The following is a 22,577-nucleotide window of genomic DNA, read 5'->3' on the forward strand; positions in this document are numbered from 1 at the left end:
ACTTTTTGGAACTTCTGTTTGTTATAAATCCGTTCCGTACATTGATATCAATCTTTACACAGCCTGTTGGAGATGCTGGTGAAACAAAATCCATGTACAAAGAAGTAGTTTTAGGCGGTGATGTTTGGGATCTTCTTGACGAAGTTAATGATTTATATGGGAAACCCTATGCGATTACTCACGAGAGAGAAGTGCGGTTTGTTAGGATAATTTTTTCTAATTCATTTATTTATTACGCACTATTTTTAATAAGCAATATCTTATTCTTTTTGGAATTTCTATTGGTAGATTTTGATGTAGCTCTTTGGTGTCCGACACGGGGTGTTCTTCTCTCGGTCCTCCGGAACAGGTAAAACACTTTTGCACCGGACACTTGCAAAAGAGAGTGGAATGCCGTTTGTTTTTGCTTCTGGTGCAAAGTTCACTGGACTTGACTTTGGTTCCTTCATGAACATCAGTTTCGCTTCTTAATTAGTAGGTGCTTTCTTCTTCTTCATTTTTTTTTTGTTTGTTTCTTATGGAGATAAGCTAATGGTTCAGACTTCAGAGTATTTATATTTCTCAGACTTGTATAACACTCTACGCATACACATAGTTTGAACGTTTAATTATATTAAATACTAACCAAGTTTTGGGCAGTGGTGTTTGTTGCGTAGCATTTCACTTGAGCTGATTTGCTTATGCCAAGTTGTTCTATTCTACTTGAGATAATATAAAATGTTCAATTGTTTTTCTTTAGGTGAGTTAAAAAAAAGAGTATTCAAGCTGTTTGACCATAGAGTCCATTTTTTTCACAGAATTAACAAATGAACCCTGACATTGTTAACTGTTTTTTTACTTGGCGTTTGGTTAGACTTTACCTTGAATAATATTTTACTTAACTTTGAGTCATAACTGTTTTTTACACTATAGGTAAAATTAGCAGATCACTTACTCGACCCCAATTTGAGAAACCTTAAGGTTGAGATTTTACTATCTTCTTTATTTATTCTGTTTTACTTAAGATGCTGTAATGTGCAGTGCCTTTGTTTCCTTTCTTAAATACCAGCTTGGATCAAAGAATGGCTTTTGCATATGACATTTGCTTCGAGGAAATCACTTGTAGTTTGCTTCGGGGAAATGCTAATCAATTTTGTCCCAACTATTAGTGGGATTTCATTAGCTGAATCCCTCACATTAAAAAAGTGTCCAGGAGGTATACCTTCTATTTTTCAGTCTATACATTCTATTTTTCAGTGTACCACTTAATATCCCTTTAAGGCTGAGGAGGTGTGACTAGAACCTGTAAGATATCTTTGTGTAAAATGAGTTTAGTAAAGTCCCATCTCATTGAAACCAGTGATTTTCACTTGTGACATGCCATGCCCTTGGCTATGGTATATTTCAAAGTACTCACTGACTACTGTTCCTCTACTGATAATGCCATGCCCTTGAATTAGAAAACTATATGTTGTTCTCTTACCATATGCAGTAACTAACAAGACATGATAAACATTTAAAGTAAGAAAAAAGAAACTTACCAGGTTTATCATAACTGAAGTTTGTGCTGTCTTGATAGGCTCTTCCATTTGATGTCTTCCATCCCCAAACATTGGAGCTATGTGCCAGAGTGAGTCTTTTATCTTCTTATAGTTAATTTATCTTCATCACTTTCATATAACTTTATTCATTATGGCATTGATGAAAGAGGTAGATGATATGGTCTTTAAAAGTAGTTGTAAAACACAAACAAGAAAGTACACTCCTTTATTTTACCTGCACATATTACTTGTTATAGGTCTAGGAACTAGAAGGTCCTCCTAAGGTAGCTTCCCATCCACAAATCTGAAACGTCTATCCCAAATCATTGTAAATAGTTACAAAGACTATTAGATGTAGTCTTTTTGTTTCTGTCATCGTAGATGGTTCAAATAAGGATGTTTGACTGGTTCTCCTTGTGGTAGTTTATTTCCCACTACTTAAACATCATGGTCTATACGGTTTATCACTTTATTATGAAGATGGAAGAAGCTATCTTATTCTTCCTGTAACTTTTCTTTTTCTCTTGGCATTGCATTTTCTTTTTAATCCAATATATGTAACTTGTTCACTGATGATATATTTAAAGTTCTTCTTTCCACTTGAAGCAAATTATAACAATAGTCACAAATTTTATAGAAAGTTGCAGTTGCATCTGGAGATATGAGGAAAGCCCTCTGCATTTGCAGATCAGTATCATTATGGCTGTGGAGGGTTTGCTTGTTGCAGCATACACTAGTTTTCATGATTTTGATTTTCATTCTCAAATTGTTGATCTGCATAATCATGCTTTCGCGAAGCAAAGCTTGTAAACGTATTAGTCTTTTTGTGTTTGAAATATCAAATATCTTTAAGTCCTTAATATTAAATAAGAAAGAGTGTTAAGAACTATGGATTCATCACAATGGGAATAGGTCACAGTCTATTACAAGATCTGCATTGAAGAAACAAACTATTGGTATCTGTTTCCTTGTCCTAGAAGAAAAAATATTTCTGTGGTGATTCATAGTCTTTTTATTCGTTATTCGTTTTTTCTGTAGGGAACTAAAACCAATAAATTATTTAAAATTTTCAAGTCTACATTTTTCCCCTCAATGAACACATGTTTACACCACTACATTCTGTTCATTGCAAGAGTGACATTGAGATGATAGAGGCAGAATTAAAAGATTAAAGCAGCATAATGAATTTGTCACAGCCAGAGAATGCATCATCGGATCTATTTAAAGCTCCTTTAACTGACTGCTTGCTTAAGCAGGAAACTAACATTGTAATCTCTTTCAGCAGAACATTGTTAAGTCCAAGTTCAGTACATAATCATCCAAAGTAGTCATCCTTCTCCTTTTCTGACCATGAAGGTTTTGACTTCATTTGCAGGTAAGGGTTGATCATATGACTTTAGCTTTGTCAAGGACGTTTAAATCGACTATGGTGGATACCATACAGTCACTGCCTCAACATCAGCAGGTCGGTTCTGCTTAGTTTCCATCTAGTTATAACTGTGTCATACACTATATCTATTGTTTTCATCAGGTCAACTAAAATGTAATTGCAAAACCTAAATTCTACACATATATAACCCCTCGTAATTATATCCTTGCAACTTAAGTTCACTTGTAAAATTTATTAGCCTGGAAAAACTTGTAACCAAGTTCTTGCTCGTCTTAAAGCTGTAAGGAAACAAACTTCTATATTATAAAAGGAATTTAGTTTTGCCCAATTTTTAGCTGTCAAATACTCATTGATGGTTTCATGGTTACTGGTAACTGGTACGCTGAAAAACTTTAATTAGCCCTTCTTGTGCTTTCACATTATAACATTCAGGTTTTGTTTGTGAGTTACTCATACACTTGTCACTGCAGATCGTACTTTGTTCTATGGTGAAGCTTTTCCGTGGAACTAAGAAGGATACTACTGTTGGAGAGGTGTGCTCTCTTTCCTTAGATTCATTTTTAGAGTTTGAAGTGGCCATTAAGATACTCATTGCCTATTTTTGGTGTAGCTGAATAAATCTTACATTGACTTGAGCAAATCAGCACAAATTCCTCCCGTCGGCTTCCTGGAATTTTCAAATATGTGTAGAGTGCTCAGTGACCAGGTGTTTGGAACACCACTGAACCTAATGATTTTTCTCATTTTCTAAAAACACCGATATTCGTACTGCAATCAGATTCAATTTGTGTGCATGACTCAATTACATAGTCATGTCGTGCCTTGTTGAGTTGGGTGCGACCCTATATTACAAGAGAAAACTAACAAATCCTAGGCTATTTGGTAGGCAGGGAATTTTCAAAATGGGCCAATCTCGGGATGATAGATCAAAAAGAGTAACACTAAAAGTTGATGAATCTGACATCATGTTTGCCTTGCAGGAACGCATCAAAGTATTTCCAAGGCATCTTATGCTCCAATTATCAATCCCTTCATAGAAGTGAAACATTTTTCTTATATTTTTTGGAAATTCCTTTGGCTTCACAGGCAATTAGATTTTTTTGGAACTGTCTCCAGTAACCAGGAAATTTCTTCTTGAGTTGGATGCGGTGGCTATTTGTTGCAATGTAGGCCATTACTTTCGACAATTCTTTTGGACTCACTAAGTGAGATGAGCTGCTGATAATCCATTGATTTCAGGAGCTAAACATTATGTAATGTAGTATAAGAAATTGTAATTTTTTTGTACTTCTATGTCATGTACATTGATTTTTAATAAAAAAGGGTATTGGTTATGGAACTTTGTTTGAGGTGGTTTTGTGATGTACGAATTGTTTTTATATTATAATTTTTAGCGACTATGCTTTAGTATTGGTTTATGCCATTTTCAATAGCAATAGCTCGTCATTGTTAAGAATTAATGACACATTCTGCAACAATTTATAAGTGTAGGCCATTCTGAGAATTTAAAGCCGTTGGATAAAAATTGGCTATATTGACCATTTTGAGTCGTCGAGATAGTTGTCAGTATTTGCGAAAGAAATTAGCTGTTGGCAACTCTGATGACTTTAAACCATTGAAATATCTTGTTTAAGCCTACAATTTTGGGTCATCACGCTAACTGTTGGAATTCTTGACAAGCCTTAGTTGTCGTTCTGGGTCATGGTTGCAAACAGTCGCATAGGTGTCGCGGATGTGGAAGCATTGCCAACGGTTGTAGTGACAATTTTAACCCGTCAATGATGCATTTGTGACACCACCTTCGCCAACAACTTTTCTGACAGCCATAATTATCACGAAAGCCTTTTAGTGACAACTTTTAGCCATCGAATTATATCGAATTTTTGGTGGTGAATGACATTACAGTAAGACAGTAAGTAGGTGAAATATCTGAAAAATAATGTATGCATATAAGTTTACATTAGTTTTAAGCTTTGTTTTGAATTAGTTTTGCTCATTGCATGTAAAGGCCAGCTTTGCTGCTCACCATATTTTCAACACTCTTCTTGGCCGAGCCTCTACCAAAGTTGGCCGGTTGCCTACACTATCTGCCCACAGTCCCAACTCCCAAGTCAACTACAATTGGCAACGCCACCTTTTCTAAGTACCCCTTTACATTCTCTTCCTAAGCCCACATTTCCTCCTTTGCCAGAGGTAATTATTTATATGTTTTAGCTGAGATTTTTACCAACCTTGCTTACATTGATCAATCCACCTCAATCTGACTTAAGGAAACATAATGGTTGAATTACTCATTAGTGTTGAGAGAATTTTTTTGAAACATCAGCACTTTTTGGTATGATAAGTTCATTAGTTCATTGCTTTCATTTTGCTCTATGTTGCAATTTCCTAGCTAATTTAATTGCCTCATGTTTACACTACGGTTCTAGAGAATTTTTTTTCTTGAGCTTTACGTAATATAAGGAAATGAAGTCGTAGTAGTTTTTGTTTTCTCTCTGCCTGACTCCCCTCTTCTACAACTTAGAAGTTGATTAATTGCTCACTTGAAGATAGATGGCCTGGTCTTACAAAGTAGATACATACAACTTATATATACGTTAAACTATTAATTAAGCATCAACTAAGAATGATCCGTGAGCAAAATTTTCTTAAAATACCCCATGTGCACCGGCTACTTTCGATAAACCGGTGCGGCGAACTAGTTTGAGAATATAGCCGGGTATTCAGGAAGCCTCAACTCTCGAGTAGGCAAATTTAAATCTCCTTATTTACTTAATTTAGAAACACCTCCCTCACTAAATTTAGAATAAGCCCCACTTTTATTAATATAATTTGAATAAGATCCTTTTTTTATTAATAATTTAGAAACACCTCTCTAATGGTCACTTAAATTAAATAATTACCCTCATTTCCCACATTGAAATTAAAACAAGTCCTATTTTATTATTGATAATTTAAAAGAACCTCCCTAATATCACTTAAATAACATAATTATCTCTCATTTTGTTTAAAATAAATAAATAGATGAGTCTCTCCTATATAATTACAATTACAATTTACAATTATAATCCAAAGAAACCATGCTAACTATCGATCTCGAGGGACGGGTTTCAAGACTTAAAAAAACCGATGCGTAACAAGGTTTGCATACTTGTATACACTCTGATGACTAGAAAAGTTTTCGCCAATAAAACATTGTCTCTACACTATCTGATAGGCGGGTCTTTCGGAAGCCTCCTCAACTCTCGAGTAGGCAAATTGCAATCTCTCTTTTGTTATTATTTAGCCATTCATCTTTTTCTTTTGTTATTATTTAGTCATTCCTCCTTTATGTCTTGCAATCAAAATCAAACACTGATGTTCTCTTGCAATCGAAATCAAACACCAATTCCTCAATGTCCAACTCCACACCAACTCATAGTCGGGTCTTCCGAAATACCCTTCCCAATATCGAGTAGGCAATTTAAAATCTCATTATTTACTTAATTTAGAAACACCTCCCTCACTAAATTTAGAATAAGCCCTACTTTTATTAATATAATTTGAACAATGTCTATTTTTTATTAATAATTTAGAAACACTTCTCTAATATCACTTAAATTAAATAATTCACTACTACAGAATGACACATATACCACGGTCAATAAGAACGTTTATACCACGGTTCTTCCAAAAACCGTGGGAAATAATTATATACCACGGCGGAAATTTTTTTGGTCATTGGTTTACTAGTATATGCCACAGTTACATAAAAACCGTGGGATAAGGCTGTGTTTGATAGCACCATTTGTCATGGCAAATTGTGGCAAATGCAAAAAATCACCCATTTGCCGCTGTTTGATACGTTTTTCAATCGGTGGTGAATTTTATCCAAATGTGCCATATTCCTTGTTGCCACCATTTTCATGGCAAAATTTGCTTTGGGGGAAGGTATGTAAAAGCAAATTTTGCCACGCCAAAACAACACACAAATTTGCCATCAACAGAAAAAAGAAAACCAAAAAGAGCCTAATAACATATTTCCAAAACCCAACCCACCTTCGCCAGTTCGCTTGCCTTCAACATCAAACCATTGAGCTGCAATTCTCTCACGATGAGTAAATCTCCTCGTCTCCTTTAACAGGTTCGTTTCTCAATTTCTTCTCATCTCTTATTGTATATAATTTTTTTATAATAATTAAAAGTAACACCACCATATCACTAAAATTGCAACATATAGAAAAATTGATTGCTAACACTTATTTATCCGTTACAATATTTGTCACACATATCTTCCGCTAGAAATTTTACCAACTGTTACATATTCTAGAGACAAATATTTTATTTATTTTGTAACATTTACTCAATATTATGTGACGGATAAATAAGCGTTACCTATTGCGAAACGAAATAAAAGAAAAAATGAAAATGAAAATGAAAATGGGATAAAACTTTGGGGGGGAATGTTTTCACTCTCGCGCTCGTCTCTCTCCCTTTCCACGTTTCCAATAACAAAAACAAAAGCGAAGAGCACAGAGAAAACTACTGCTACTGTTGTCGCCTTCGCCTCGCTTCTAGTGTTGCCCACTTAGGTAAGTTGTCATCTTCTCCTTCTTTTTCTTCATCTTATCTTCTTCCTCCTTTGTAACAGTAAGGATTTTGGCTAGGGTATTACATTTACACAATCTAACAAAGGAAGCTTCTTCTTTGGTCTGCAAAGTAACATTTTGTTTAGTGAATCCTTTTTTATTTGAGGTTTTTAGTGTTTCCATTTTTGAAAAAATGAAATAGCTTTTGGGTTTGTGTAGACGTAAGATTATTAGGGTGTATGGTAGTAATAGATACGTATAATCTGTCAAACATGGCAAAAGGTTGCATCTTTATATGATAGATTTAGTTTATCTTAATGTTCTAATGTTGTATTGTCTGTATCAAAGACAAGGGTGGGAAATCTGCTCATGTTAATAGTTTACAGCACTTTGATTTCAGGGAACGTAATTTCTATAGCAAATCTGTTAAATTTTCATTTTTCTTTCAAGTTAATAGTTTATTTAATTAATGAAGTTGTATGTTTTGAATCTTATCACTTTGGGTTTTGAATTATGTACTAAAACTTTGTTCTTGAAGTGGAGTTTTTATATTTTGGAGATGAGTGTTATTTCAAATTATGGGTTAATTGTGTTGGTTCTTAGATAAGTCTATTGTTATCGTTGACCTTATAGCTCCAAAACTAATTAAACTTGAGGAAATCCTCATTTAGATACATGATTGACTGTATAATTGTATGGAGCTTCTTTTAGGTTATCGTTTGCCCTTATTGAGAACATGTTCAATTGTGCAGCTGTTTGTTTCTTTGAAATCTGTGAACGACATACTTCGAAATTATATTTTCGTGTTGTACAAGCACCAATTCAGAAACTTAATTATATTTTTGGATAACTTGTGATGGAAAAACAGGCATCTCATCTCAACTACTTCAGCCCTCAGAGACATTTACCTTAGCACACACATATGAACTCTTTGTGACTAGACAAGGGAGCTTAAAACAGTTTTGAACAAGGTTTGGCACTCCATTTTGAATTTACATATTTCAAATATAGCGAGGATTCTTGATAGCTTGATAGGGAGTAAACTGATATTAGTTGGGGTTTCTCATAACCTTTGTTGTTATCATTTACTTTAGGTGTGCCAATCACGTCATCTACTGTCTGGAAGCGGACTTCTGAGAGCAGATTAGATGGAAGGAGGGAGGAGCCTAAGGTATGTGACATATGCTTAGTCTAGAATACATACACTTAGTCTAGAATGGTGTAATGCCAAATTTGTGAATCTGAAAAATATTTTAATTTCTTTATGTTGGGTAATATTAGATGCCCCCTATGGTGCACCGACCAAAGATCACATGAAATACAACGTTGTTTTGGTAATAGGTATGGGAATTGGTGCTACCCCAAAGATCACCATTGTGAAGGACACATGAACAACATGCAAGCCAATGGAGAATGTGGACTTAAGGAGTGCTTGGGGGCGGCTAATACAACTACCACTGTTTCTGGTTTTCTGTAAGTCTTCAATATTTCAACTCCTATCAAGCGCTCTTATGCTTATTGGATATTTTAGAAGTGTGATTTGGTAATACTAATCTGGAGAAGCAATCAAGTTCTACAACTGATTCTGGAGAAGCAATCTGGCTGATTCTGTAAGTACTGATGGAAGTCTCTTGTATTGCTTAACAGGTGTTCAATGTGAACTTAAAACAAGCTGCCTGGTTCAGTGCCATCCCGTGGGGGATGATGGCCATTTCGGGTTACATTGCAGGTGTTGCCTCAGATGCCTTGATCAAGAAAGGTCATCAACCGATCACTTTTGTGCGGACAATCATGCAGGTAACTTCCTATGCATGCAAGTATTCAATTACTTTAGCAAACGAACATGTCTAGCTAGATCAGTTCCTTCCAACTGTAGATTACTAGGCGTATTGAAGTCTGGGTCTATGAAGGAAGTTAAACTTGAAGTCTCAACAATCGATAGCTGATAAAAAGCGAGTCTACTGGAACTAAATACTTATAAGCAATGAGTTTAAAGTCAGGTACAACACAACAATGTTTTTTGCTTCACCTTGTGTTTCATGACTTTCACCCCTATATTTAACATAATTAAACTCAACAAACTTTCTATATTTGGCAGTCAATTGGTTTCATTCGACCTGAACTGGCGCTACTTTGCTTAAATTATGTGAAGACACCTGCCTGGGCAGCTGTGCTCTATACAGCAGCCCTGAGTTTTAGCTCATTCAGCTAGGCTGGTTTTCTCCTCAGCATGCAAGTAAGTTATCATCTTCATCTACTTAGTTTTGTACAACACGGTATTCAACCGTATGTAATGTGTTCTTGACCACATCCAATTTCTGACTTCCTTGATACACCTTGCATTTTACTTAATTATCATAAAGTTGGTGTTTTTTTTTTGAGACAAATGGCTTGAAGTCTGGTACTAGCTGCTATAATATGTTGGGTTTCTTATTATCAGGATATAGCTCCTCGGTGTGTTGGATTTCTTCATTGTCTGTTTATTTAAACATTCCACCAAACTTTATACTTTAGAACATACATGCTTACAATTGTAGGATAGGAATGAAAATATATGGCTAAGGTCATAAAGTAAATATATTCTGTTCAGGAGTTTCATTTGAAAACAACGGAGAGGGCAAACCAGAACGTCGAAACATCATCAATTGAATCATCTTACCGGGTTAGTTATTTTCATTCTAGATTTCCAGTCAAAGTACCTCCAACAGTTTTACTCATTGTTAGAATTAACTGATTTGGAAATGGTGTTTACGTATATAACAGAATCATTGGAATCCCCACAAGCTTACAGAACCGAAACCACCACACCTTGAAACATTACTTCGAGCACGTCCTCCCAAGTAGATCGAGGACTATGTTATTTGGTCCGCGATGAGGACTTGCTTTTCTTTTTGAAGGCAGTTTTGTTCAAAATCGCAAATGCTTTTCTCTCATTCATTCTTTTTCTTTTTCAATGTAACCTCCTGTTGTGTCTTGATTTCTTCCTTTTATAATGACAACATTGTCGCCCAACATGCTCTTGTGTGCGAGAACGATATAACTTCAATTTGGGAAGGCGTGTGTGATGCAAGTTCACTTATAAGTTTTCATTTTCTGTTCCACCAGTGCACATGTTACACACTTTCTTGTTTTCTGAACTTGAAGTTGATTTACCAATAATTACTTTCCTGTTTGTTTTGAAGGCCAAATTCTACAATGATTTGCTCATGCAAGATGGGCCTTCGTGGGGAAGAAGTTGTTTCCATGACTGTTGAAGGCCCACCACCTCCTTAAGAATCTAGGGCGAAAGCGGTTGGTGCAGGGAGTGTTATGACTGGACTGGGTTTGGGTCGCGTCTTTGCCGGTAGAGGTATTCCTATGCTCCTTTAATTCAAGCTCAACCCGGGTTTATCTGGTCCCATTAGAGGTATAGGTGGACTGCTCGGTATGATGCAGCCTCAAATATTGAGGCCACCTATACCCAATATGACTGCCCCACCGATGAATTATCCTCGATCTCCTCCTGGACAAATGGCACCTGGCTATCCTGGACAACAGCCACAGCAGATGGGAAGAGGACTGCCACCACCTATGTTTCGACCTAGTGGACCTCCTGGGCCTTTTCAGATGCCGCCACTGCAGTTTGGACAACGACCTATGCCTCCACCTCAACAGATGATGAGAGGACCACCTCCTCCACCTAGGCCCAATATGCAAGGTCAGCAGCCACCTAGGCCTGGGATGCCTCCTCCTGGTCAGTGGATTCCGGTGTTCCGTCCTGGTATACCACCTCCACCACCTAATCAGCAGCAACAACATCAGTAGTGATGACTGGTATGTGCTTGCTACACTGTCTAGATGTCTCTTGCTTTTTTGCTTTTTTACTTTTATGTTTATTGGATGGTTACTGTTTTTTTGCTACAACTATGTGGGCTAATATTCTTTTTAACCATGTAGTGCTATCCTGGGGAAGATGATGTGGCCATTACTCGAGCAATTCTACTGTAAGGGTCTTGAGCTTGATACCCATTCTGTATATTATGCATGTCCTTTCTGTAGAACTCACTACCATGATGCAGCCTCAAAAAGTCAAAGCTGCAAGTCTAGCTCTCTTATATAGTAATTCCACATGTTGTGCTTTGACTCATCCAGATGACAAATTTAGAACTGAAGGAGACATACACGCAAGATGAACTTGACGGTGTTCGACTCGATATTATTCAGTTCATCCAGGAAAATGGGGTGTTTCAGTCGGAAGCGAATGAGGATGAGTTTTAACTATGTTCGGACCTTTCCAGTTTAATTTATGAGTCTTACCTTTTTAATTTATGAAAAAGAATTTGAAGTTTGTTTTCTTAGTGCACTCAAAAAATTAATGGAAGTTTTTTATTATTATTATTATCTTTTTTTGCAATGTTTGATAGTTTATTGTACATTTTGGAATTTGTTGGGAAGATAGAAATGATGTATGTAGGCGGTCTGTATAAATTTTGTTATGCAGGTTTGGTTTTTAAGTGGAAGATTATTTTAGAATTATTATTAATATATATATATATATATATATATATATATATATATATATATATATATATATATATATATATATATAGTTATACTAAATACTAAATATATATATACCACAGTTTGGCATAAACCGTAGTATTTAGTATAACTATATACCACGGTATTATAACACATACACTAATATAAACCACGGTTTCAATAGCTTATATGTCACGGTTCTGTTGACAACCGTGGTATATAATGGGCATACAAACCACGGTTCTTTGAAAAACCGTGGTATCCGTTAAACATAAATACCACAGTTTTATTATTATTATATACCACACCACCTATTGTCACGGTTGTATAACAGTGGTAAATATATTTATACCACACTTAAAAACAGTGGTATAAGTGTCATTCTGTAGTAGTGATTACCCCCATTTCCCACATTGAAATTAAAACAAGTCCTATTTTATTATTGATAATTTAAAAGAACCTCCCAAATGTCATTTAAATAACATAATTATCTCCCATTTTGTTAAAAATAAATAAATAGATGAGTCTCTCCTATATAATACAATTACTATTTACAATTAGAATCCAAATAAACCATGCTAACTATTGATCTCAAGGGACGGGTTTCAAGACTTAAAAAAACCGATGCGTAGCACGGTTTGCATACTTGTTTGAGAATATAGATCAAGACTATACTAGTATTATACTGCTAAGCAGTGCTGCTATGGTTATTCGGCAAAATTACTCGTTGAATAATGGTTCAACCATTGGATTGGATGCTATGACAAACTCCCCTCAATATCTCAATATCCAGAAGCAATAACTCTATTACCTACCCACCAATTCCAATTTAGCTCATCGATATTATTAACAAAATAACAAACAAATAATATTAAAACAAGATTTTTTTTTTTTTTTTCTACTAGAAAAGGTTCTATATGATCTGACCATATGGATGACAATAAATTCTTCGAAATGGAACCCTTGGCAACTTTTCGCTCATCTTCCCACTCTTTGTTAGTTTTTGTATTTGGTTATCAAAGAAGTGAGAGATAACTGGAGCCAACATAACATTACAACTTTATTTGATCAGAGAAAATATAAAAAATGAAAAGCCGTACATTTTGGTTTTAGGAAAAATAATTAAATGGTGTTATTTGGTCATTAAGGATCAAAAACCTTGCCACAAGTAACTAGTGTATTGTTGTGCAGTGGGGCGTGACTGGACAGTGGACATGGATATCTTTTAGATTAAACAAGGTAGAAGGAGAATAAAACTTACCGGATTCGAGTAGTCGGGTTGGTTAAACCAAGGCCCAAAATATCGAATTCGATGTACCCAAAAACCGATATATATCAGAAATATCCGAAATATTCATTTTTTTTGTGACCAGTTCAAACTATCTAAAATATCGGAAATACCGGTAAAAAATATCGTAAAATATCGGATATTTATATTAAAAAATGGTCAAAAAGTCAAACGATATATATTGTAAATATCACATATATCGATTATATCGGCGATATAAAATTTTATATCGAAAATTTCGATATATATCGGAGAAAAAATATTCAATATTCGGTGGATATATATCGGATATATCAATGTTGGTGTACTAAAAAAAACGATATATATCGGATATATCGGCGATATTTTGGGCCTTGGGTTAAACCCCTTCTTCCTTCACAATTGTGGGAGAGAAACTGGGAGCACCGTACAAACTGGGAACAATATTTTGGGCCCAAAGGGCCAATATGTTACGCACTTAGGCTTTTAATTTGTTAGAGGTATTTTGGGCTTGTTGTATGAGATAAAATAATACGTTGGAATGTTGGATCAAGAAAATATAATGGGCTGGGCGGCTGGCCGAGCTATACTAGTGCATCTGCCATTCTACCTCGTGGTCGAAAAATGTGGTGAAGATAATTTATTCTAATATATAATCTATTCCTCCAACTGTAATCAGTTATAACTCACGCAATAGCTGATGAAGTTCTCTTCTCCCTCCACCATTTAATTCTTCTCTAGTCTCTCACGCAATTTTTCGACATTTTTCTAATCAGTTAATCGTTGAATTCCGAATAGTATACTAAATAATTGGAGTAGTGTTATTATGCCTGACATCACAAGATCTGGAGCTATACCCTTTTGATTGAATTCTATGCATGTTTCTGTATATTAAAATCAAAATTTCTTTGGTACAAGTCTTTTGGATCAGATCTTGTACTTAAATTTGGTCTTGATCTTGTATATGCAGATCTATACACAAGTTTAGAAGTTATATTGTATTGATTCATAATCCCAAACCTAAGTGGTAACTGGTAAGTAACTACTTTATTACGACTTCAATATATTAAGATTAATCAACTACATTTGCTGATAGATTGTGACTAGGTATGACCTCTTTGATTAATCAGTCACAAATTGTATCATTGAGCTCTAATGATAATATAAACAACTTTGCTAGTCCACATCAATGTCTCTCAAACCAAGTTTTCAACAAACATGTTATAAATTATGAATTCCACAACATAACCGATAAGACAAGAGGCTGGAAATCATGGAAAATGTCCACCAATCGACCAAAGACCACTAGACAAGGTCACAATTTTCATAAAAGATCAGCTCACTGGATTTGATCGACCAAGAATTTTCACGATGACCATATCTCTGTGCACAATGAGCTGAATTTTTTGGTGCAAGTATATTGGACATTCCACCTTGCATAGTTGCATTTGGTCGTCACCTGTCATTATTTTTTTTGGCTTCAATGCCCACACTCTGAAGTAACAAACCATGTCACACACAGGTCCCGTAAACATCAACCAATTACATCACACTAGTTAACTTCCATTGGTTGTTCTAATTATCTCAAACAGTGTTCCATTTCTGTCTACTTTGAGTTCTCATTCGCAGTGAAAACGGCGGTAAATAGTAGGACCAATCTATATCTTTCCTTTAATGAGTGGCAATCCAAACTTGCCTCTGAACGTGCAGCTTTAAATATCTCATCATTCATTTCTTTACTATTTCTGTCCATCATTTATACACCTCTCGCCCCCTCCACACATTCTCTCTTTGCAACGTAACAAACATCTTTCTGAACCAGGTTTCATTATGGAAGTTTCTGCTAATGAGCGCCTGGATTTTGGAAAGATGGGATATGGGTAACTCTTTTTTTTTTTTTTCGCCCATTGATGGTTGTTTTTTGAGCTTGGGTTTTGATTCATGTTTTGTGTTTTTTTAGATGTGTTCATTATCGTAGAAGATGCAAGATTCGTGCTCCTTGTTGTAATGAAGTCTACCCTTGTCGTCACTGCCACAATGAGGCTACGGTATATATATTATAAACTTTCTTGTTCTAGCTTTTCATGATCCTTTTTTTTTTCCTGACATGGGCTATGTTTATTTTGTTTGTTTGTAATGATTATAATAGAACACTTTCAAGAACGTTATGGATAGACATGAACTTGTGCGGCATGATGTTAAGCAAGTGAGTTTAATTTACTTTCCTATGTTTTTTGGTTCATTAATTTGAGATGGGGTTGCTGAAATTTGGATTTTGTATGATGTATGTACAGGTGATTTGTTCAGTTTGCGACACGGAGCAGCCGGTACTAGTTGGGGAATTTTATATGATTGTTATGCTTTTCTGTTAAATTGTTATTCGGTCATCTTGATTTGTTTTCAATTGCGTAGGTTGCTCAAGTCTGTACAAACTGTGGCATTAGTATGGGAGAATATTTTTGTGAAACTTGCAAATTCTACGATGACAGTGTAATACTTTTATCTTCTTCCTTTTTAATGTATTCGGTTTTTTTTTGTTCGAATTGGTATGCTGGATTTGATTTTGATCAGAGCTAAATGTTCTTGTTGCAGACTGAGAAAGGACAGTTTCATTGTGATGATTGTGGGATCTGTAGGTAGCAAATTCAGCCTTTGTTCAAATTTTTATTCATTTCTTTGTTTAGGCCTGTTGTTATTACTATGTACTTGATTTAAGCTGGTCTCTAATTTGAATTTAAATCCCTTAAACAGAGTAGGGGGGCGCGAGAACTTTTTTCACTGCCAAAGGTGTGGTAAGCATTCTAGACATCATTCTACGTTTGTTGCTATCTTAGCTAGAAGTATAATCATATGAATTCGTTGTTTTTCTGTTTTTTAAGTTCTGTACATCATATTTTTCTAAGCTAGGCAAGCCATCAGTATCCACTTGGACATTTTCTAGAGATGTATTTCGATTTTGTATCAGATATTGGCATTCGTCTCTTTGGAATTTGAATTCCTAGTATGGTCAGTGAGAAATCAGATTCAAATCTCAAGTGGTCAAACCAGGTCTTAGTGTTTGGTGGTGATACCTCTATAGAATGTTATCACTTATTCAAGAATCCTTTTGTCTTTTGGTGTTGAAACATATTTCTATGTGTATTTTACTGCCTTGTGCGAGTTTGGAACACAAGTGCTATGGTTTAGATTTAGTACCCCATTGTCCATGCTTAATAAAATATTTTCTTATCTCTACCAAAGTGAGCACCATATAGTAAGAAATTTCTATTAGGATTCGTGCTATTAATTCTTGAAACTTTCTTGTCTTCAAATCAATTTCCTACGTTAATTTATAAACATAGGTCCTTTATCTTTCACTTGGATAATTACTATTCTAAAGAGTACTCCTAATGAGAGTGGGTATTGATCTCAGGACTTTGGGGTATGTTGGATTGGCTAAAAAAGCATCATTGCTAGTAAAACCTTCTCTTAGTTTGTACTAGTTAACAAGTTATGCTAACTGCTAAATAACTGATTCTGTCATTCTGCTAATTATTACGCCTTTCTCTTAGTTTCCTTCTCTAAACATCAAGGTCTATTTAGTTACTTATTTTTCATTTTTTTAAGCCATATATAAGTTAGTCACACTTTATTTATAGAAACCATTGTCATCTGTAAAGGAAACAGACAACAATCCAATTCAGCAAACTAAAAACTATAACTACTTTAATTGAAACATGATGATTCTGAATAGCACATTCTTGTAATCATAAGAAAAATAAAATAAAATTAGTAGAAACGTTTTTCTTGAAAATATTGCTGTCCCCAAATCCCGACTGCCATTTCAGCAAAAGCTAAACCATTAATTTGATGGATCCATAAACTTTCTCATGTAAAGGTTCATCGAGTTGTGCATTTCATCACTTTTCTCATCACACGTGCTCTGTGTATTGATGCGACCATGCACATTTAAACGTGTCATCTCTCTGCACATTTTGTGATCTATAAGCCCTTAAGTTACCCTTCAGGTAGGATCTCCTCTTTCTTTCGATGTTAATATTTTCTGAAAGCACACAGGATCTTGCTATTCGGTTGGTTTGCGGGACAATCACTTGTGCGTGGAAAATTCAATGCGGCATCATTGTCCCATTTGTTACGAGGTTTGTGTTTTTAGCTAGTTGTCTTTAGTCTTTATAATCTACTTTTTGAGTATTAACTATTCTCTATCATTTTACAGTATCTGTTTGACTCATTAAAAGAAACAACTGTTTTAAAGTGTGGGCACACAATGCACTTGGATTGTCTAGATGAGATGAAAAATCATGACCAGTAAGCTTATTACCTGGAATCAAAATTTGGTCTCTTATCTTTACTCCTCGAATTTATGTTTGGCTTTGTGCTTTGTTTCCCAGATATTGTTGCCCGATATGCTCCAAATCAGTGTTTGACATGTCTAAAGCCTGGAAAAGAATTGATGAAGAGGTAAGGTTTTTTGTTTTTTTCGTACTACTTTACTTTCTAATTAAATGACAAATACGGATGGGTAGATGGTGCCGGTATGTACTTGTCTATGTTTATTAAATCTATGCATGTCAGTCACTTAGTAAAAGAACTTGTCCAAAGTTGATTGAGAAGGTTTTGTCATTTCGTGTTAAGCAATATAAAGAAAATTGAATGGGATTTGTAAATTTAGATTTATTTTACTTAGTTGCTGGAGACTGGGATGTCTCATTTTTCATGAATCTGGAAAGTTCCTTATGTCAGAAGGTAGTGCGAGAGGCTGAATTACCCTACATATTGTTTACCTACATAGGTCCTCTACATATTGTTTACCTCGGAATTAAAGATTATTCTCAAGCCAGTAGCACTAGGGCTCAGTGGCAGTTGCGTGTAACCATCCCTAACATTTTGGAAGACAGTAGCAGGTCTTGTGTATTAACTGGCAAACAATGGGTGTAATCTGATTGAATGTGGTTGCATTTTGTCAACTGCAGTAGTTGATTACTTGTGTGCATTATGGATTGGTGTAGGCAGCATCCATACTATTTGTGGTTTTATTAGCCTTGACTCAAAGATTACATGTTTACTGTGACCTTTCTCTCCAGGACCTGGTTTTCTATTAAATCAAACATGTAACTGGATACCGTGAATCTTTCTCTCAATGTTTACTTGTCAATCTTTTGTTCCTTAGGTTCAAGCCACCATCATGCCTGAGGATTACCAGAACAAGAAGGTAGTACTTCCTCCTTAAATTGTCATCACTATGCACATTGTCCTTAACGTATATTCTCCAGAGAAGCTCTCTTGTCATTAGTTTGTACAATACTTTTATTGCTTTGAAAAACTTCGAAATGCATCCCCACAACAAACACACCGAAAAACTCCCAACACACACACACATACATTAAATGTTCTCAGCAATTACTTTCTAAATGAACTGTTGTGTCAAATCTGCCGGCCATTTACTTCTTTAATTAAAATGTTTTTCTTTTCTTATCTTCTCTCCTTCTAAGCATCTTCATTCTTCAGAAGTTCTTATATTTGAGAGTTCTCCCCAGGTTTGGATCCTCTGTAATGACTGCAACGATACTACCGAGGTGTTCTTTCACATAATTGGGCATAAATGTGATCACTGTAAATCGTATAACACCCGATTAATAGCCCCTCCAGTTCTTCCTTCATGATTGGACTCTACAGGCTTGTCTCGCTAAGTGGTTGGCAGGTTAGCAGGTTGGCACTTGGGTTAATGCTTCATTGCTAGCTGAATGACACTTCCAACATGTTCTCTTTTGTTTTATGTTTTACCATTATTTTGTGAGAGAGGGGTCTTGATTGTGTATTCGGCTGGTCTCAGTGATATTACTTTTGATTATTTCTGGAATACTGGTCTAGTACTCAGGCAACAATGTAATGATTCACATCAACTATCACATTGTCATCCAATGAGTAAAACTCAATCGACTGATGATCATTTGGTTTAATGTACATATTATGTTGTATCAGCTCAATCAGATGATGTTAAAAACTTCCTTATATCTTTCGTCTTCTGTTTATAATTATACGAGATGTAAGTACCCTCCGTTCTCAAACCAATCACTATAGCACACGTGTTTACACACCAGGTCGTATTCACAGCTCGTATATCACTAGGTCAAACCACGCCACCAGGACGTAACCACGACTCAAGATCAGGTCGTCCCAAATATCAAACACAGCTGTAAATGGAAACAAAGGATCTAATGCGATTCTGAAGCTCAGTAAACGCACCAATGAAGGAGACATTTACTTTGTAGCTGAAATCATTAAGAGAGCACAAAATATGGATCTACATTTGACAACGCCCTGAAGTAAATAAGGAAAGTTAGATCAGACATCTATAAGTATAGAGAGATGAACTACGTAAGGCTTGATACAAGTTCACCCAAGAAACATGATACGTAGGCAACTCTTATCCCAAGAAAGAGTACAGTCATTCCCCATCAACCTCAACATCAGGTTATAGATAGAAACTTACGCATCTACATTGGCGCTGTCTACCGGTTCGTTTCTTTGAGAAAAAGCACTCACACTATTTTTTTTTTTTCTCAAGTTCACGAAGCTTGGTAAAAACCACCATGGAAGGACAGCTCAAAGCTTTAGCCGATCAAATGAAGACCCTCCAAGATTCTTTTACAGCCCTTCAGCAAGAGAACCAAACTCTGCGCAAACAAACCACCTCCAACACCAACAACCTGGCTCCAGATACAATTGAAAACAACGCAGTCACAGCCCTCACTACAACCACCAATCAACGTCTTGAGGACTTCGCCCAGCGGTTGGAGAAGTCGAGCGAAAAAGCTAGCACGCGAGCCCGGATGATCGCCCGAAGATACTCGGTCATACAAAGGCGTCACCATTCACCACTGAAGTCAGGGACAAACAGCCTCCCACTGATTTCATCCAGCCAAAGTTCCCGATGTACGATGGCAGCTCGTGTCCAGGCCATCACATAGCTCGTTTCAACCAAATCCTGACGCTCTACAACGCTCCAGACTTTGACTACCTGAAATGCAAACTCTTTCCAGCCAGCCTGGAGGACGGAACATTAGACTGGTTCTACACACTAGCGCCTGATTCAATCCACAACTTCGACAAGCTGGCCGAGACATTCACAGCAGAGTTCGTCCACAACAGGAAGAAGCAAGATAAGCTAGACTCGTTGTTCCAGCTGAAGCAAGCACACAACGAGACTATTTGCGCTTTCTTAGGACGTTTCAAAAAGGAATTGCTATAAATGGAGCCAGGCCTCAAGGACAGCTTTGCAATCTCGACATTCACCAATGCCCTCCTAAACGATTATAAGCTAGCAGGGTCTCTCATGCACAATAAGCCAGAACGTCTAGACAACCAGTACCACAGAGTCGACAAGTACATGAAGTACGAAGAATGGATGTCCCAGCGCAAAGGTAAAGAAGTCCTCGCAGTATGAGACAAACAGGGACCCAAAGAAAGCAGCATTACTCAGGCAGCAACAAGGGCACCAACTCCCAGAAGCCATCTTACACCAAGAGAGAATTCTCCAATTTCTCCAGGACGCCAGGTCACATCCTGAAAAAGATAAAGACAGCCCCTTACTTCAAGCCACACATCACCAAGGTTATAGAAATCCCAGGCCGCCCGTACTGCCACTTCCACAAACTCCACCATCATGACACAGACGAATGTTGGAGCCTCAAGCACTACCTCCAAGACTTAGTCTAAGAGGGAAAACTCAAAGAATTTCTCCCAAAAAACGACTTCAGGCATAAACTGAATGCCAACTGCAACAGAAGCAGGAGTCGTAGTCATGAACGACTTGCACACAGAAGGAGCAGAAGCAGAACAGCCCGACGATCTAAATCTCCAGGTCGGTCGAGGCACGACAGACGACACCACTCCTCCGATCAGGAAGAGGAAAAGGTAATCCACATGATTACAGACACCTCCAGCAATGACACCTCCGGTAATGAAAAGCGCAGGCGCGTTGGAGCACTACAAGAGATCTATCACCTCTCCCACAAAGTTGAGATGATCACTCCTGCCAGTTCTCGATCTACAACTGAGATATCATTCACCGAGGAAGACCTCGACAAGGTGTGCCTACCCCATAATGATGCTCTAATAGTGCACGTCAAGATCAACGGATGGACAGTCAAGCGGATCCTAATCGATCCAGGCAGCTCTTACGACATACTTTTCTACCAAACATACAAGGACATGCACCTACCAGACTCAGTAATGATAGAGTCAAATGCACCACTCTACGGGTTCAATGGAGACCGCACATATACCATTGGAGACGTCATCCTACCAGTCTCCATTTGGCGAAAAAGAGGACATGGTTAAGACCTCAACACGCTTTAGTGTGATAGATGTCAAGTCATCATACACTGCCATCTTAGGATGCAGGTGGTTCACAAGATCCAAGCAGTTCCATCAACCTTACACCAAGTCCTGCGGTTCCCCGGACCCCGAGGCATCATGGAACTCAGAAGCAATCAACTAGAAGCTCACCGATGCAATCAAGTAAGCACAACAACCAAGGCCAAAACTCAAGTCGTCAAGACAAACAACATCCCGAAGCTACAAGATCCTCAAGCTTTCAGCCTTCCAGCACCAGCAACAGACAAGCTCAAGGAAAAACAAGCACAAATCGAACCAGGAGAGAAAGTCAATTTGGGTACAGATGATAACCTAAAATTTGTTTATGTAGGGGTTGATTTAGACCCCAACCTCAAGGAACAAATTGTTAATTTTTTATCTCTCAATAAAGATGTGTTTGCTTGGTCGTATATCGATATGCCAAGAATCGACCATCAGGTCGCTTGCCACAAATTAAATGTATACCCAACTATAAAACCTATCAAACAACAACCTCAGAAACTAGCACTCAAATTTTAAAAAGCCATCAATAAAGAGATAGAAAAGCTCAAAAAGGTTGGATTCATCAGAGAGGTCGAATACCCGACCTGGTTAGCTAACATTGTAGCCATTCCTAAGAAAAATGGCCAGATACGACTCTGCATCGATTTCACCAACGTCAACAAACATTGCCCAAAAGACAGCTTCCCCTACCCAAGATTGACATACTGGTAGATCAAACTTGCGGACATGAACTTTTATCATTTATGGACGCATATAGCGGATACAATCAGATACCATTTGTAGAAGAAGACCAGGAAATTAAAGGACGTCCTTCATAACCGAACAAGGAACGTTCTGCTACAACATCCTACCATTCGACTTGAAGAACGCCGGCGCGACCTACCAAAGACTTGTCACAAAAATATTCAAAGACATGCTGAGCGACACTA

The 22,577-nt window shown here is 36.8% G+C and overlaps 1 protein-coding gene, 2 long non-coding RNA genes and 1 pseudogene across 9 annotated transcripts; all 4 read left to right on the plus strand.

Moving 5' to 3' along the window:
* The first annotated feature begins 342 nt into the window (after positions 1-342).
* Positions 343-3,803, plus strand: LOC147517481 (uncharacterized). The gene is made up of 3 exons (XR_015213886.1): positions 343-474; positions 3,381-3,443; positions 3,521-3,803. It is a non-coding gene; the product is annotated as an uncharacterized LOC147517481 (long non-coding RNA).
* Positions 3,804-8,912: 5,109 nt separating this feature from the next.
* Positions 8,913-9,969, plus strand: LOC147517482 (uncharacterized). The gene is made up of 3 exons (XR_015213887.1): positions 8,913-8,951; positions 9,126-9,275; positions 9,355-9,969. It is a non-coding gene; the product is annotated as an uncharacterized LOC147517482 (long non-coding RNA).
* Positions 9,970-10,691: 722 nt separating this feature from the next.
* LOC147517483 (uncharacterized) lies at positions 10,692-11,285 on the plus strand (annotated as a pseudogene).
* Positions 11,286-13,892: 2,607 nt separating this feature from the next.
* LOC147517484 (CHY-type/CTCHY-type/RING-type Zinc finger protein) lies at positions 13,893-19,278 on the plus strand. 7 transcript variants are annotated; one of them, XM_086589648.1, is made up of 14 exons: positions 13,953-14,041; positions 14,237-14,300; positions 15,089-15,146; positions 15,227-15,314; positions 15,416-15,472; positions 15,561-15,593; positions 15,679-15,756; positions 15,859-15,902; positions 16,018-16,058; positions 17,323-17,405; positions 17,483-17,574; positions 17,658-17,727; positions 18,437-18,478; positions 18,804-19,278. In XM_086589648.1, the coding sequence occupies exons 3-14, from the start codon at positions 15,097-15,099 to the stop codon at positions 18,927-18,929; spliced, it is 804 nt and encodes a 267-aa protein (XP_086445774.1). In that variant the 5' UTR covers positions 13,953-14,041; positions 14,237-14,300; positions 15,089-15,096; the 3' UTR covers positions 18,930-19,278. The 7 variants fall into 7 exon arrangements, with proteins under 7 accessions (XP_086445771.1, XP_086445774.1, XP_086445772.1 ...); XM_086589645.1 differs by having other exon boundaries at positions 13,893-14,300; XM_086589646.1 differs by lacking the exons at positions 13,953-14,041; positions 14,237-14,300 and adding an exon at positions 14,460-14,681.
* The last annotated feature ends 3,299 nt before the right edge of the window (positions 19,279-22,577 follow it).

Source organism: Coptis chinensis, chromosome 2 (genome assembly GCF_015680905.1).
Source record: "Coptis chinensis isolate HL-2020 chromosome 2, ASM1568090v1, whole genome shotgun sequence".
NCBI classification, from domain to species: domain Eukaryota; kingdom Viridiplantae; phylum Streptophyta; class Magnoliopsida; order Ranunculales; family Ranunculaceae; genus Coptis; species Coptis chinensis.